Genomic DNA, 15826 nt, shown 5'->3' with positions numbered 1-15826 from the left:
GCCGCCTGGCGTAAAAGGAGCTTTTCTGGCAAAAATTCTTGTGAATAAATGCTTAAATCCCCTAATACTCCATAGATATGGACGTAAAACAGTCTCGATTCTTGGTTAAAAACAAAGTAAGTTAGCGTTTATTTTACGTATATTGATGAAGTACAATGCTACTATGTTAGCGAATGAGGCTAGCGGCCACCTGGCATAGAGATTTTCTGGGGAAAATTCATGTGAATAAATGCTTACATCCCCGAATTCTTCGTAGATATGGACCTTAAACAGTCTCGATTCTTTGTTAAAAGTAAACTATGAGGCTAGTCAGTTACGAAAATTAGCCGCCTCAATGTGTAAACAAAGAAGAAAATTCCTGCAAAGAATGACGAAGTTACACGTCAACAGTAATGAAGTCTATGGGCAACCACTGACCAGCGTTTGAAAACTCGGTCTCGAAAAGTATTTTAGTACTCGCTGATGACCGATGACCTATTTTTCGCGCCGTATCGGTACGGGTAACCCGCTATAAAAAAAAATTAAACTTCAAGCAATGTTTATTTAAACGATTCATGGAAAACTCCACAAATAACACATGAAATATTCCATCATTGTATCAGTCTTAGTTCTACAATGACGGAAATGGACGTCTATATCCGTCAATGGCAGCGGATAGTCTGTTTTCCTTATTCGTTGTTTGCATCCAGTGTGTCAAAGTAGTCGGTGTCGGCGTAAAGCAAGAAACCGGAGAACAAGCTGTCGGCCCAGCCCGAGTCTGCGAATAATCCGTTCTGGTCGTGGTAAAAAATCTCCAACCACACGGCGTCTTCAGGTTTGAGGAACATCACCGTGGACCCGGAGGCCACGTCGTGGTTGCCCGTGTTGGCGTCGAAGGTTTTGATGCGGTGTTGTCCGTTGTGCATCAGCGCGATGGCCAAGTGTTTGTTGGCCAGCGTGATGTCGTAAGAGAAGTAATAAATGCCAGGGTAGGCGCAGATGAACTTGCCCGTCCGGGGGTTGTAATGGCCGCCTTCATTGAGGAGGACCTTGTCGAACTTTATCGGGGTCTTCTCCACCGGGTAGCTGTTGGTGGCGCCCACGGAGAAAGCCGATTTGGGGGTGAGGCTCGCGCATTTGCATTCCCCAGGCTCCCCTCGAATGCCACGTTGGCCTTTTTGTCCTTTTTCGCCGTCGCGGCCGAGAGGGCCCAGCGGGCCTCCGTCTCCATCCTCCCCCGCAGGACCTCGCTTACCCGTAGGTCCTCGTTCGCCCCGCTGGCCGATCTTACCCGTGGGGCCTACCCGGCCCTTTAAACCTGAAATATAACAGTGTAGTATGAGCAAAGGATGCCACGATTCAAAATGTATATAGGAAGTGACCAGGGCCGGCCCAGGCCATTTGGGGACCCTAAGCAAAATAATGCAAAGGGGTCCATATTTTTGGCCCACCATTTCGTCACCGTCTACTGTCAAACCCATACATGCAATCCAACCCATACGTCCATATTTTGTATATTAAACAGATTTTGTGGCACTCTATACTTCAAACTTCTCACCCCATATGATTGTCAGTACTTACAGTAGATAGCGCCAAACCTTTTTCTCAAAGAAGAAAGAAAAGTTAAGGAAGAACTTCTATTTTTTTTAAGCTTGTAATCAAGTATCAAAACTCACAAAAGTCAAATAAAGCAAACTATAGTAAACAAAATAGAATATAAATTAAACAATTGCCAGATTGGGGGCCCCCTAGTGTTCAGGGGCCCTAAGCAGCTGCATAGTCTGCCTATAGGCTGGGCCGGCCCTGGAAGTGACGCCGCAACACCTGAAAATTAACAGGAACTGACCTGAAAATAACCTGAAATCATCTTGAAGTGATTAAAAAATCAAATGAAAGAACCTCTAAGTCCCCAAAACCCGACACAAAGTAACTGGAAATCAATAGGAAGTGGCATGCAAATGCCCTAAAATCAACAACAAATGATACAAAATGTACAGGACGAAAATTGGAATGCCCTAATATTAACAGAAAATGACCCAAAATTAATGGCAAGTGACACGGAAATGTCCGATAATCAAAATGAATTGTCAAGTTCAAAAATAGACCCTTAGGTAGACATTTGTAAAATTACCCAAAAATAAGGAGAGAAGACACTCAGTTTTCTTGGCCAAGGAGAGCAAGGAGGGACTAGACAGAGAAATGCTAGATTACGCTGTATAGTCACCAAAATTGATCTAAGGAAAAAAACCTCCTTGCTCTCTTTATTAGGGGTTTGTCCTAACACAGAAGGGTGCCGCCCTAAAGGGAGGGGGAAAGCAAGCTGGAGACACCCATGTGATTTTGGTTGGCTATGTGTGAGCATGTAGGTGGAACTAACTAAATACACGTGTGTAAGCAAGGGCATTTAGGTAAAGTGGTCAGAATGACCCAGACACTTCAGTTATGCAACGCTGCGGCCATGGAAGATGTCCTCGAATGGAAGATTGTCCTTGAAAGTCTAGACGAAAGTCCAGACGTAAGATGCTGAAGATGTCCTAGAAGGTCTAGTTACGCAATGTTGCGGCCATGAAGCAAGGCAGTTGTCACCCCGACCCTCTTTAAGACTTTGTAACACTTAAACATTAACTTAAACAGCCTAGTATAGCAAGCAATAATCATTTACTGGTTATATCAAATAAGAAAAAAATGTGGCAATATGTATTATGTATGTATTAGGTATATACAGTGCCTTGCAAAAGTATTCGGCCCCCTTGAATCTTGCAACCTTTCGCCACATTTCAGGCTTCAAACATAAAGATATGAAATTTAATTTTTTTGTCAAGAATCAACAACAAGTGGGACACAATCGTGAAGTGGAACAACATTTATTGGATAATTTAAACTTTTTTAACAAATAAAAAACTGAAAAGTGGGGCGTGCAATATTATTCGGCCCCTTTACTTTCAGTGCAGCAAACTCACTCCAGAAGTTCAGTGAGGATCTGTGAATGATCCAATGTTGTCCTAAATGACCGATGATGATAAATAGAATCCACCTGTGTGTAATCAAGTCTCCGTATAAATGCACCTGCTCTGTGATGGTCTCAGGGTTCTGTTTAAAGTGCAGAGAGCATTATGAAAACCAAGGAACACACCAGGCAGATCCGAGATACTGTTGTGGAGAAGTTTAAAGCCGGATTTGGATACAAAAAGATTTCCCAAGCTTTAAACATCTCAAGGAGCACTGTGCAAGCCATCATATTGAAATGGAAGGAGCATCAGACCACTGCAAATCTACCCGGCCGTCCTTCCAAACTTTCTTCTCAAACAAGGAGAAAACTGATCAGAGATGCAGCCAAGAGGCCCATGATCACTCTGGATGAACTGCAGAGATCTACAGCTGAGGTGGGAGAGTCTGTCCATAGGACAACAATCAGTCGTACACTGCACAAATCTGGCCTTTATGGAAGAGTGGCAAGAAGAAGCCATTTCTCAAAGATATCCATAAAAAGTCTCGTTTAAAGTTTGCCACAAGCCACCTGGGAGACACACCAAACATGTGGAAGAAGGTGCTCTGGTCAGATGAAAACAAAATTGAACTTTTTGGCCACAATGCAAAACGATATGTTTGGCGTAAAAGCAACACAGCTCATCACCCTGAACACACCATCCCCACTGTCAAACATGGTGGTGGCAGCATCATGGTTCGGGCCTGCTTTTCTTCAGCAGGGACAGGGAAGATGGTTAAAATTGACGGGAAGACAGACAAATACAGGAACATTCTGGAAGAAAACCTGTTGGTATCTGCACAAGACCTGAGACTGGGACGGAGATTTATCTTCCAACAGGACAATGATCCAAAACATAAAGCCAAATCTACAATGGAATGGTTCAAAAATAAACGTATCCAGGTGTTAGAATGGCCAAGTCAAAGTCCAGACCTGAATCCAATGGAGAATCTGTGGAAAGAGCTGAAGACTGCTGTTCACAAACACTCTCCATCCAACCTCACTGAGCTCGAGCTGTTTTGCAAGGAAGAATGGGCAAGAATGTCAGTCTCTCGATGTTCAAAACTGATAGAAACATACCCCAAGCGACTTGCAGCTGTAATTGGAGCAAAGGGTGGCGCTACAAAGTATTAACGCAAGGGGGCCGAATAATATTGCACGCCCCACTTTTCTGTTTTATATTTGTTAAAAAAGTTGAAATTATCCAATAAATGTTGTTCCACTTCACGACTGTGTCCCACTTGTTGTTGATTCTTGACAAAAAAATTAAATTTCATATCTTTATGTTTGAAGCCTGAAATGTGGCGAAAGGTTGCAAGATTCAAGGGGGCCGAATACTTTTGCAAGGCACTGTATGAGCACAAGCAAATATTCAATCAATCAAGCAAATATTCAATCAACCCTCGATAATTAACTCAACAGAATTAATATAAAATAGGAACAGGAAGTGACATCGGAATGCCCCCAAATCAACAGGACCGGAGAATGCCCCCCCCCAAAAAAATCATATGAAAGGGACTCACGATCGATAGGAAGTGACACAGAAATGTCCTAACGTCCACAGGAAAGATACACCGGGGAGAGTTGGGACGGGGCCATATATACGGGGCTCCCCCTTGATTTTAATGCATCACACACCAAGGTTGTGGGATGGATGGGACCTGTTGTGGGGGGTGGCATCACGGTTACCTCCTCACGGCAGGCCCAGCCATTGCCGCACCTTTTTAACACACCACACACATCATACTCCATGGGGGAACTCCGGCAAAGGGCGGTTGGACGGGCAGCAGGGTAGAAATTCCATGCAGCGGTCCCACTGCCCCAAGCCGAGCTCTCCTATTTTAATACATACATTGCACTACCCTCCCCACTAGGGCTGCAGCTATCGAATATTTTAGTAGTCGATTAATCGATAGACTAGTTAGTTCGAATAATCGAGTAATCGGATAAGGAACATGAAAAATTAAAATACCTGAACTGAGCCTCAAACGGTATAAGTTTATTTTAAAAAATTAGGATCTATGTAAAACAAAAGAACAATTGGCTAACTTACACAGAAAAAGTCCTCTAGCTTAAATGCTACAAAATGCTAAAGTTTTTTTTACAATGCTCTAAACAAATGGTTCAGACACATATTCCCACAAAAAACAGCTAAATATACCTACAAACTAAATTACAAATGCATTAAAAAACATTAGCTCAAACAAAAACTTAACTTACGTTGGTCTTAACAGGGAGCAGTTGGATTCAGCCATGTGAAAAGAGGCAGACCAAAGGGCAGTGTATCCAGCCATATCAATACAACTAAATGCAAACACTTTCGAAATAAACCATTCAAACGCCACTTTAATTAAACAAATACTCGAGGTAACAAAATTTAATTCGAATATTTTTTTTCTAATCGAATACTCGAGTTAATCGATTAATCGTTGCAGCACTACTCCCCACACAATCCCATCACGGTGCTGGGTAATGGCTGCCAGCCGGGGACCTGGCAGCCATAGTAATAGAGTGGTAGGTGGATCCCACACTTTCCCTCTATGGTGTGGCTCCCGGGGCGTGGCCTCCCCTCTGCCTGGGCTGCCGGCCGCGAGAGTGGGGGGAGGTTGGGGCTCCGATCTCGTGTCGGCGTTCTCCTGCTTCCGCCTTTCCCTCTCTAGTCCGCCTGGGTATCCGTCCTGTGCTCCGTCACGGGTCGTTGGCTGGACGCCGGTATGTCGGCTGGATGTCGCCTGCTCCGGCGGGGGACCCTGCCCTGCCCTGGGCTTGGTGGGCCGTTGGGGGGCCCGTGGCGTGCCATGCGAGTTGGGCGGCTGCAGCTGTGGCTCGTGGGCCAGTTGGGTGGACGGGGTTGGAGGTGGGGTTGGCGGTGCGTCCCCTCTTCCGGCCGGTTGATGGTGGCGCGGGTGGCCCGGGGGACCACCCTAGATCCCGGGGGGTGGGGGGTGACGATGGCTCCTTTGCTGGGCTGCGGGAGGAGGGATACGCCTCGTCCCGGTAAAGTCTCGGACATTACACTAAGACAGAAGCCGTGAAATGTCCGCGTAATCCCCGTGTCAGTCGACCCAGAAAACTGCTTTCACATTCAAGGGCTGCTCGTATAAATCTTGGGCTTTTAACGGTGTTTAGGCGTATGTGAAAGTGTCTTATGTCTCCCGGCTGGCCTGGGAACACCTTAAGATCCCGCTGGAGGAGCTGGTTGAAGTGGCTGGGGAGAGGGAAATCTGGGCTTCCCTTCTAGAGCTGCTGCTCCTGCGACCCAACCCCAGATTACGAGGTAGATGATGGGTGGATGGATGGAAGGAGATCCCTAACACCAACAGCAAATTATCAAAAATGTACAGGAAGTGATTTCGGAATGCTTCAAAATCAAAAGGAAATGACCCGGAATTGCCCAAAAATCATCAGAAAGCATAGGCGGAGTTTGACTTTTGGGGTAGGGGGGGCACAACATGTTGACGACCCCGAAACGCAGTGTCAGCAAGAAGAATATTTATGATAACAAGTTGACAATGAGCGTTTTTTTGTTTCCCATCATTCTTGAGGGGGATTCGAAACTAGGCTGTTTTGGCAATATTTTTCGCCAAGATCATCATCCATTGACTATGGAACGCCCACCAGAGTCGTGCCAATGTAGTTACCCCAATCAAAAATGGTATCCCCTGGGCGCAGCCATATGGGGGAGGATTTGTGTCTTTATTATTCAATCAAAAAAAAGTTGCTTCAATCAAAAATAAGTATTTTCAATCAAAAAAAGTCGCTTCAATAAAAAAAAAAAGTGTTTGAAAGCAAAAATAAATTTGAATCTCAAAAAAATGCATGTGAAAGCTATTTTTCTTTGATTATTATCATTTTTTTTAAAATTGGAGTCAAGTTTTTTTTTTGATTGAATTAATGTTGATTTGTGTACGGCTAGGACATTAGCTAGGACACTTTGTCTTTATTATTCAATCAAAAAATAAGTTGCTTCAAAAAATATATATTTTCAAAAAGAAAAATCACTTCAATCAAAAAATGAAAAATTTCAAACGTTTTTGAATGCGAACAAAAATATTTGAGATTGAAAATTTTGCATTTGAACACAAAAATTTTCAAAGAAAAAATCATTTGAAAAATATTTTTTTGTTTGTTTTGAAAATTAAATGTAAGGCAAATGACCGTGCTAGTCACATAATCTGTTCGAAAAAATAATTTTGACCCATTATAAAAATATATTTTTTTGTTCATTTCATTCATTTCTTTTGCAGTTTTATTGCTTTACAACTTTTATATATATAGGAAAGTCAATTTCATGCAATGACACTTTACTGCCACCAGGCACCCCCTTAAAAGCCGCCTATGTCAGAAAGTGAGTCAAAATCAACAGAAAGTGACCCAAAATCAATATGTAGTGACACAAAGTTCCCTAAAATCAACAGCAAATGATTGAAAATGTACAGGAAGCCACATTAGAACACCAAAAAATCAATAGGAAATGACCGGGAATTGCCCAAAAATCAGAACGTGACCTGTTAGTCCCGCAGAACCAATAGAAAGTGACCGATCTAAACTGTTACAAATCTGACAAAACAAATCAAAAGAAAATACACTTAAAAAACCCACAAAAATAACACAAACATTGAAAAACCATGGTTTTTTTGTTTGTTTTGGTCTTAGCTGCCATCGTCACCTCTCCCAGTCAAAATTGTACGTCAATGACAGCCTGTGAATGGCTCCGATAGTGCAAGATGTCACTCATGATGTCACCGTGGCGCACGGCCATGCTGACATTTCCAAGAGCTCAGTTGTGCTAACTTGCGCCAAACGATCTGCTGTCCAGCCACATCTTTTCACGCAATAACCTTTGGAAAGCTGTTTTCTGGCTATGGGGTGAAATATATTCTTCATGGAAAACAGCTGTGTTCACTTCCCGAATAAAAATAACTCTGTAAGAAGCGGTAAACAAGCGTGATGAATGAAAAAGTCATTATTATGGCGTACACAGCTTCACTTTTTAATAATAAAAGCAAAAGAGCCTCAAATTAAGACCATATGGACATGTTATGCTGGGTTATACCTGGGTCCCCCTTTTCTCCCTTCACCCCCGTCCTGCCATCTCTGCCATCTCGCCCCGGGACGCCCGGGTTCCCGTCCGCTCCCGGGGTCCCGGCCGGACCGGGCTTGCCGGGTGGTCCCGGCGCCCCCGGCACACTGCAGAGGAGACGAGGCGCTCCTTTCAGCAGCTGTCCGACTACACAGTGGCACAGGCACACGGCTCCCATCAAGGCCCACATCTTCACATCTGTAGTCAGATAACAAAAAGACTAGGGCTGTCAAACGATTAAAATATTTAATCGAGTTAATTACAGCTTAAAAATTAATTAATCGTAATTAATCGCAATTCAAACCATCTATAAAATATGCCCTATTTATCTGTAAATTATTGTTGGAATGGAAAGATAAGACACAAGACGGATATATATATTCAACATACTGTACATAAGTACTCTATTTGTTTATTATAACAATAAATCAACAAGATGGCATCAACATTAACATTGTGTTAAAGCGATCCATGGATAGAAAGACTTGTAGTTCTTAAAAGATAAATGTTCGTACAAGTTATAGAAATTTTACATTAAAACCCTTCTTAATGTTTCGTTTTAATAACATTTGTAAAATTTTCAGTCAAAAAATATATTAGTAGCTCGCCATTGTGGAAGTCAATAATCACACAATGCTCATGGTGCATAAAATGAGTCACACCCAAGCGCCAGCAGAGGGAGACAAAAAACACAAGTAACAAGTGGACATGACACTGCTGTCATTTTAACCTGTTTGAGCGGAGCATGTGCGTTAATTGCGTCAAATATTTTAACGTGACTAATTTAAAAAATTAATTACTGCCCGTTAACACGATAATTTTGACAGCCCTAAAAAAGACCAAAAGTAAGGGACAAAGATAACTAACTGCTTAGCATGTTTGCCTTTAAAAAACAATACTGATGTTATCTCTCTACTTAACAACAATCTTATTGTCAAAAAACCCCCAATCTTCCAACCTACTGCCAACTAGAAAGTCTGCCAACTGACTTCAACTGACCAGCAGACCGAGTGACTGATAGAGATGGCTGAGTTGCTGTCCAACTGACCGATAGACAGAGACGAGTGCCTGACCGATCGATGGACCGTGACTGACAAACCGAGGCAGGCGAGCGAGCGAGCGACCAACCAATAGACAGAGATGAGTGAGTGTCCGACTAACAGAGACAAGTTAATGACTAATTGATAGACTGACTGGCTGAGACAAGCAAGTGACTGACTGATAGACAGAGATAAGTGACCGACCGAACATCTGATAGACTGAGAAGAGTGACTAACCGAAGGAACGATAAGCCAAAACGAGTGACTGACCGACTGACTAATAGACAGAGACGAGTGAGTGACCGACAAATAAACCGGAACGACTTGACTGACAGACTGAGTAGCGTGACTGACTGACAGACAGACCGAGACGAGCGAATGACCGATCTACCGATAGACCGAGTGAATGACCAACTGACTGATAGACACGAGTTGACGGACTCATAGACCGAGTTGAGCGAGTGACTGATCAACGGAGATAAGTGGGTGACAGAACATCTAAGACTGAGAAGTGATTAACCGACGGAACGATAGACAGAAACGAGCGATTGACTGACTGACCCATAGACAGAGACTGGCGAGTGACCAACCGATACATCAAGACAACTTAATTGCCAGAGTTGCGTGACTGGCTGACTGACAGACTGAGATGAGAGAATGACAGAACTACCGATAGCCTGAGTGAGTGACCAACTGACTGATAGACATGAGTTGACTAAGGCTACGTTCATACTACAGGTCTTAATGCACGAATCCGATTTTTTCGTGTTTTTCCGACTCGAGTGAGGCATTAACTTGACGGTCTGATCGTGACAAGTCGCATAGAACTGGACCATTTCAAATCCGATCTGGGTCACTTTCGTATGTGGTTCAAATCCGATCTGGGCCACATTTTTCCAGACTGTCGCGGCGGTCTGTACTGTCCAGTCTTTCAAATCGGAATTCATGGTGGAAAATAGGTATTTGGTCGATACCAAAAGTTCATCTCAATACTTTGTTATTTACCCTTTGTTGGCAATAACGGAGGCCAAACGTTTTCTGTAACTCTTCACAAGCTTTTCACACACTATTGCTGGTATTTTGGCCCAGTCCTCCATGCAGATCTCTAGAGCAGTGATGTTTTGGGGCTGTCGTTGGGCAACACGGACTTTCAACTCCCTCCTCACCCCGTGGCATCAAAATGCTAACAAGAACGGGGAGCAAAAATCCCAGAACCACACGGGGGGACTTAGTGAAGGACCTACAGAGAGGTGGGACCACAGTAACAAAGGCTACTATCAGTAACACAATGCGCCGCCAAGGACTCAAATCCTGCACTGCCAGACGTGTCCCCCTGCTGAAGAAAGTACACGTCCAGGCCAGTGGCGCCTCCAGAATTTTTTCATAGGGGTGGCCAGATGGGGCCACTTAAAATCTTGGGGTGGCCAAAACTAAAAGCCATAATTTCATTTATTGCATTAAAAAGGTAAGGGGAAAACTTTCAGAAAGACTTAAGGACACGGCTACTGATATACTTTGGTGTATTGTGTATTATTTGATGTTACTAATGATGTAATGTGCATAGTCCATAACTGTCCAGTCAACATTTTGAGTTCCACAACAATTCTGTTTTATTGTGATATATATATATTAGGCATAAGGTGTACATTTAACTCGGGCTGTCAAACGATTAAAATTTTTAATCGAGTTAATCACAGCTTAAAAATTAATTAATCGTAATTAATCGCAATTCAAACCATCTCTAAAATATGCCATATTTTTCTGTAAATTATTGTTGGAATGGAAAGATAAGACAAGACGGATATATACATTCAACATACTGTACATAAGTACTGTATTTGTTTATTATAACAATAAATCCACAAGATGGCATTAAAATTATTAACATTCTTTCTGTGAAAGGGATCCACAGATAGAAAGTCTTGTAATTCTTAAAGGATAAACGTGAGTTTGTATATTGTGACTAAATATTGCCGTCTAGTGTATTTGTTGAGCTTTTAGTAAATGATACTGTAGCAACTTAACTGTTCTGCCCAAATGCATGATGGGAAGTGGTGCAACTATGACTTCCCCACGTCGCTTCCCACAATATTTATAGTTGCTGTGGGAGAGACGACAAAGCTTTTACCAATTAAAAGCACGGTCTCAATGAATGCTTGTATCTACTCCACTCACTTGACACTGCCTCTTATCTCTGTATATAAGTAAAACGGCGCCATTGTAGGCTGTTTGCGGCAATGCGTGACTGAGTCGTACCGCAAATGCGTTAATTGCGATACATATTTTCATGTGATTAATTTAAAAAATTAATTACCGCCCGTTAACGCGATAAATTCGACAGCCCTACATTTAACAAAAGAAAATAAATGCATTCATTTGGGATGTAATGCATAACTGATGCTACAACAATCTAACAATATACTGGCAAGCGGGGTGGCCAGTGGGGCGGCCGACCAATTTATAGGGGTGGCCGTGGTGGCGCCGCTGGTCCAGGCCCGTCTGCGGTTCACTAGAGAGCATTTGGATGATCCAGAAGATGACTGGGAGAATGTGTTATGGTCAGATGAAACTAAAATAGAACTTTTTGGTAGAAACACAGGTTCTCTTGTTTGGAGGAAAAAGAATACTGAATTGCACCATACCCACTGTGAAGCATGGGGGTGGAAACATCATGCTTTGGGGCTGTTTTTCTGCAAAGGGACCAAGATGACTGATCTGTGTAAAGGAAAGAATGAATGGGGCCATGTATGGAGAGATTATGAGTGAAAATCTCCTTCCATCAGCAAGGGCATTGAAGCTGAGACGTGGCTGGGTCTTTCAGCATGACAATGATCCCAAACACACAGCCAGGGCAACAAAGGAGTGGCTTCGTAAGAAGCATTTCAAAGTCCTGGAGTGGCCTAGCCAGTCTCCAGGTCTCAACCCCGTAGAAAATCTGCGGAGGGAGTTGAAAGTCCGTGTTGCCCAATGACAGCCCCAAAACATCACTGCTCTAGAGGAGATCTGCATGGAGGAATGGGCCAAAATACCAGTAACAGTGTGTGAAAAGCTTTTGAAAAGTTACAGAAAATGTTTGGCCTCCGTTATTGCCAACAAAGGGTACATAACAAAGTATTGAGATGAACTTTTGGTATCGACCAAATACTTATTTTCCACCATGATTTGCAAATAAATTCTTTAAAAATCAAACAATGTGATTTTCTGTTTTTTTTTTTTTTCCCCCACATTCTGTCTCTCATGGTTGAGGTTTAGCCATGTTGACAATTACAGGCCTCTCTAATATTTTCAAGTGGGAGAACTAGCACAATTAGTGGTTGACTTAATACTTATTTGCCCCACTGTACACAGAGACAAGAGAGTGACCAACTAATTGATAGACAGAGATGAGCAAGTGACCAACTGACCAACAGAGATGACAGATTAACCGACCCATGGATATACTGTAGAGGTGTTTTTGACTGACTGACCGACTGACAGAGTGAGTAACCAACTGACCGATTGACAAGAGATGACTGACTTATAGTACGAGATGAATGACTGACCAACAGACAGAGACGAGTCAGTAGCCGACCAATCGTTAGACAGAGATGAGCAAGTGACCAACAGAGATGACGGATTAACCGACCCGTAGCTATAGAGTGTTGTTGACTGACTGACCAATAGACAGAGTGGGTAACCAACTGACCGAATGACAAGAGATGACTGACTGACTCATAGTATCAGATGAGTGAGTGAGTGACCGACAGACAGGGATGAGCAAGTGACCAACTGACCAACAGAGTTGAGGTTTAAGCCGACACATGGATATAGAGGTGACCAACTGACTAATCGACAGAGACACCCGATAGACTGTGATGACTTGACTGACTGACCCTTAGACCAAAACGAGTAACTGATCGATAGAGACACGCGAGTGACTTGCTAAATGACTAGCATCCAGATAAGAGTGACTGATCAACCAACACAGATCAGCAAATGACCAACAGACTGACCAACAGACTGACTGACCAGTTAACAGAGTTACTGGCAGACCAACCAAAAGACCGACGCGACCAAGTGATTAACTGACCGATCAATTTACAAGATACAAGATTTAACAAGATAAGCTATCAAGTTAAAACGACAAGTAAAAACTATAGTAGACGAGAGAATCTTGAAATTGTTCCCACCGCATCGGCAAAGCTTCCTGCAGAAACAACTCCGGTCCTTCTTTAAACACTCACCAGGTGTCCAATCAAGTCAAGAACGCGCTTTAAACAGAAATCCGGAGTTCTCGCGTGCAAAACTCTTCCTTGAGGGATGACCATCACCGAATGCTGACATCATGTTCAGGCGGGGTTGGCTCCTTCGCAACCGCACTGACGCCACCGCATTGGTTCATTTTGTCCATCCAATGCTCGCTTCCTGTATGCGTCCAGATCATCTCATTCGAGTGAGCTTTACACTTGGCGATTGTCACGCATTGGTTGATCCAACAACTGTTTGCCTTGGACGAACGGGACCGAAGCCAAACTTGTCGAAACTCGCGCAGGGTTTGCGTCTCGCATGCCGAGGTTCCCCTGGATAGGAGAAAAAAATCTCCCGGCGTGATGTCACCTAACGGGAATGTCTTGGCACGAGGATCGGAGTTGGCGAACAGACAAGAGGTTTCGTTTTCAGCGCTCTTGCTCACAGAGAAGACCGGAGTGAGAAAACGAGTCGAGATGTAATCTCTTCATTGCGAGAATCACATCTGGACTCTTCGGACGTCGGGTGCCAAATTAGATTGGCTGGGAGTTTGGGGGAAAATTTATTCAGAGCTCAGGTTGAAAGCTAACAAAGGTCAGAGGGCAGGTTGGAAGATTAATAGATTGTCTATTCCGTCGAATCAGATAACAAGGAATCAGAAGATTAACTGTTTTGTGTGTTGGTTAACATGTTTCAAAGAGGAAGTGACCCTGAAATTTCCTAAAATCAACAGGAAATGTACAGGAAGTGACCCGTAATTACCATAATTTTTGGACTATAAGGCGCCCCTGACTATAAGCCGCACCCACCAAATTTGACACAAAAACAGCATTTGTTCACAGATAAGCCGCACTGGACTATAAGTCGCAGCACTCCTCACTGTATTATGGAATATTTACACCGAAAGATAGTAACCGGTATCTCTTTATTTGACAGCGGCACCGTAAGACTGTCATAAGACCAAATGAACCACCATGAAGCTTTGAACCAATGGGCTGAAAAGCTTCATTGCTTCGAGAAGCTTAATTTGCCCGTCACTGCTCCACCTGCTGTCAACACTGTTGTCGTCCAACATGCCTCCTAGCATGCATTGCAACACTACAGATGTAAATAACAATCAAAATTCATGTTCTCTGCAAATTATTTCTTCAGTTTGATTTATTGCTAGAGATGGTATTTGGTAACTTTATTTGAAAGTGGCCCCATAAAACTGTCATTATACAATCATAATCATGACATGACACTGTTATGACAATTAATGAATGCTTATACCAGATGTCATTTAGTGTAATCCGGCAAATTATCTCACTTTTGAATGGATGTAAAAGATTCGAGCTGAACATAAATGGAGATAGTGACATAGTTTGCCGGATGACACTTAATGGCATCTGTCATAAGCATTCAGTAATGCCCATGATAGTGTCATGTCATAATGATGACGGTCATAAGACCAAATGAACCACCATTGCTTCAAGAAGCTTCATTTGGACATCACTGCTCCCTTGGAGAGACAGTCAACCTCTGCTGCCACCTGCTGTCAACACTATTGTTGTCCAACATGCCTCCTAGCATGTATTGCAGCGCTACAGATGTAAATAACAATCAAAATTCATGTTATGTGCCAATTATTGCTTCAGTTGCTGTTCCAGTTGTTTCATTAATTGCTAGTTATGGTATTTGGTAACATTTTATTTGACAGTCGTGCCATAAGACTATCATACTTCTGACATGACACTGCCATGAGCATTAATGAATCCTTATGACGGATGTCATTTTGTGTCATCGGCAAATAATCTCACTTTTGAATAGATTTAAAAGATCCGAGCTGGACATAAATGGAGTTAGTGACATAGTTTGCCAGATGACAATGACATCTGTCATAAGCATTCATTAATGCCCTTGATAGTGTTATAATTATGACGGTTTTATGACGCCGCTCTCAAATAAAGTGTTACCTATTAACCCAAATAAATCAACAAATAAGCCGTGCTGGACTATAAACCGCAGGATACTGAGGGAGGGAAAAAAAGTAGCGGCTTGTAGTCCGGAATTTACGGGTACTCAAAATTAAAGAGGAAGTGACCCAAAATGAACTAATTAACTGCCAATTTAATTCATTTTAATCTGGGAGGAGTAACTGTGAATGCTCATCAATCAATGCCATTGACAGCATTAGACGTTCAATTGATTTTGACTGGGAGGTCCATGGTTGGACTCAAAACGCTAAACATTGTGGAATTATCTTTCCCCACTAAAATGAATGGAAATGCAGTTAATGTATTCCAACCTACCCCTAAAAACACAAGTCCAAGCAAAAAAAGTTGCTAAATTTATCTGGAAAAACTCCATTCAAACTATCCGACGAGGCCGGAATTCACGTTAAATAACAACCGCCCTATCAGTTCATCCATCACATCTGGACAGGAGCGGCAAACCAGTCTTACCCCTCATGTGGAAGCCGTTTGCGTGCAGAACCTCCGCTCTTACTCCGCCGACATGTTCTCGCGTGTG

General features: G+C 42.9%; 1 protein-coding gene across 1 annotated transcript; it reads right to left on the bottom strand.

Moving 5' to 3' along the window:
- Positions 1-586: 586 nt before the first annotated feature.
- On the bottom strand, positions 587-15826 carry LOC130919225 (complement C1q tumor necrosis factor-related protein 7). Its single transcript, XM_057841760.1, has 3 exons — positions 15760-15826; positions 8022-8246; positions 587-1297 (listed from the first exon to the last, which is right to left on the bottom strand). Exons 1-3 carry the CDS (start codon positions 15764-15766, stop codon positions 669-671), a joined length of 861 nt encoding a protein of 286 aa, XP_057697743.1. The 5' UTR covers positions 15767-15826; the 3' UTR covers positions 587-668.

Source organism: Corythoichthys intestinalis, chromosome 7 (assembly GCF_030265065.1).
Source record: "Corythoichthys intestinalis isolate RoL2023-P3 chromosome 7, ASM3026506v1, whole genome shotgun sequence".
In the NCBI taxonomy this organism is placed as follows: Eukaryota; Metazoa; Chordata; class Actinopteri; order Syngnathiformes; family Syngnathidae; genus Corythoichthys; species Corythoichthys intestinalis.
Note: the sequence above shows the minus strand (reverse complement) of the source record. Positions and strands in the feature narration are given on the sequence as shown.

Bases quoted from the DNA above. Each gene is read 5' to 3' on its own strand.
- LOC130919225 (XM_057841760.1), bottom strand. The intron at 1,298-8,021 runs GTATAACCCAGC...GTTATATTTCAG, and splicing joins GGGAGAAAAGGGGGACCCAG to GTTTAAAGGGCCGGGTAGGC.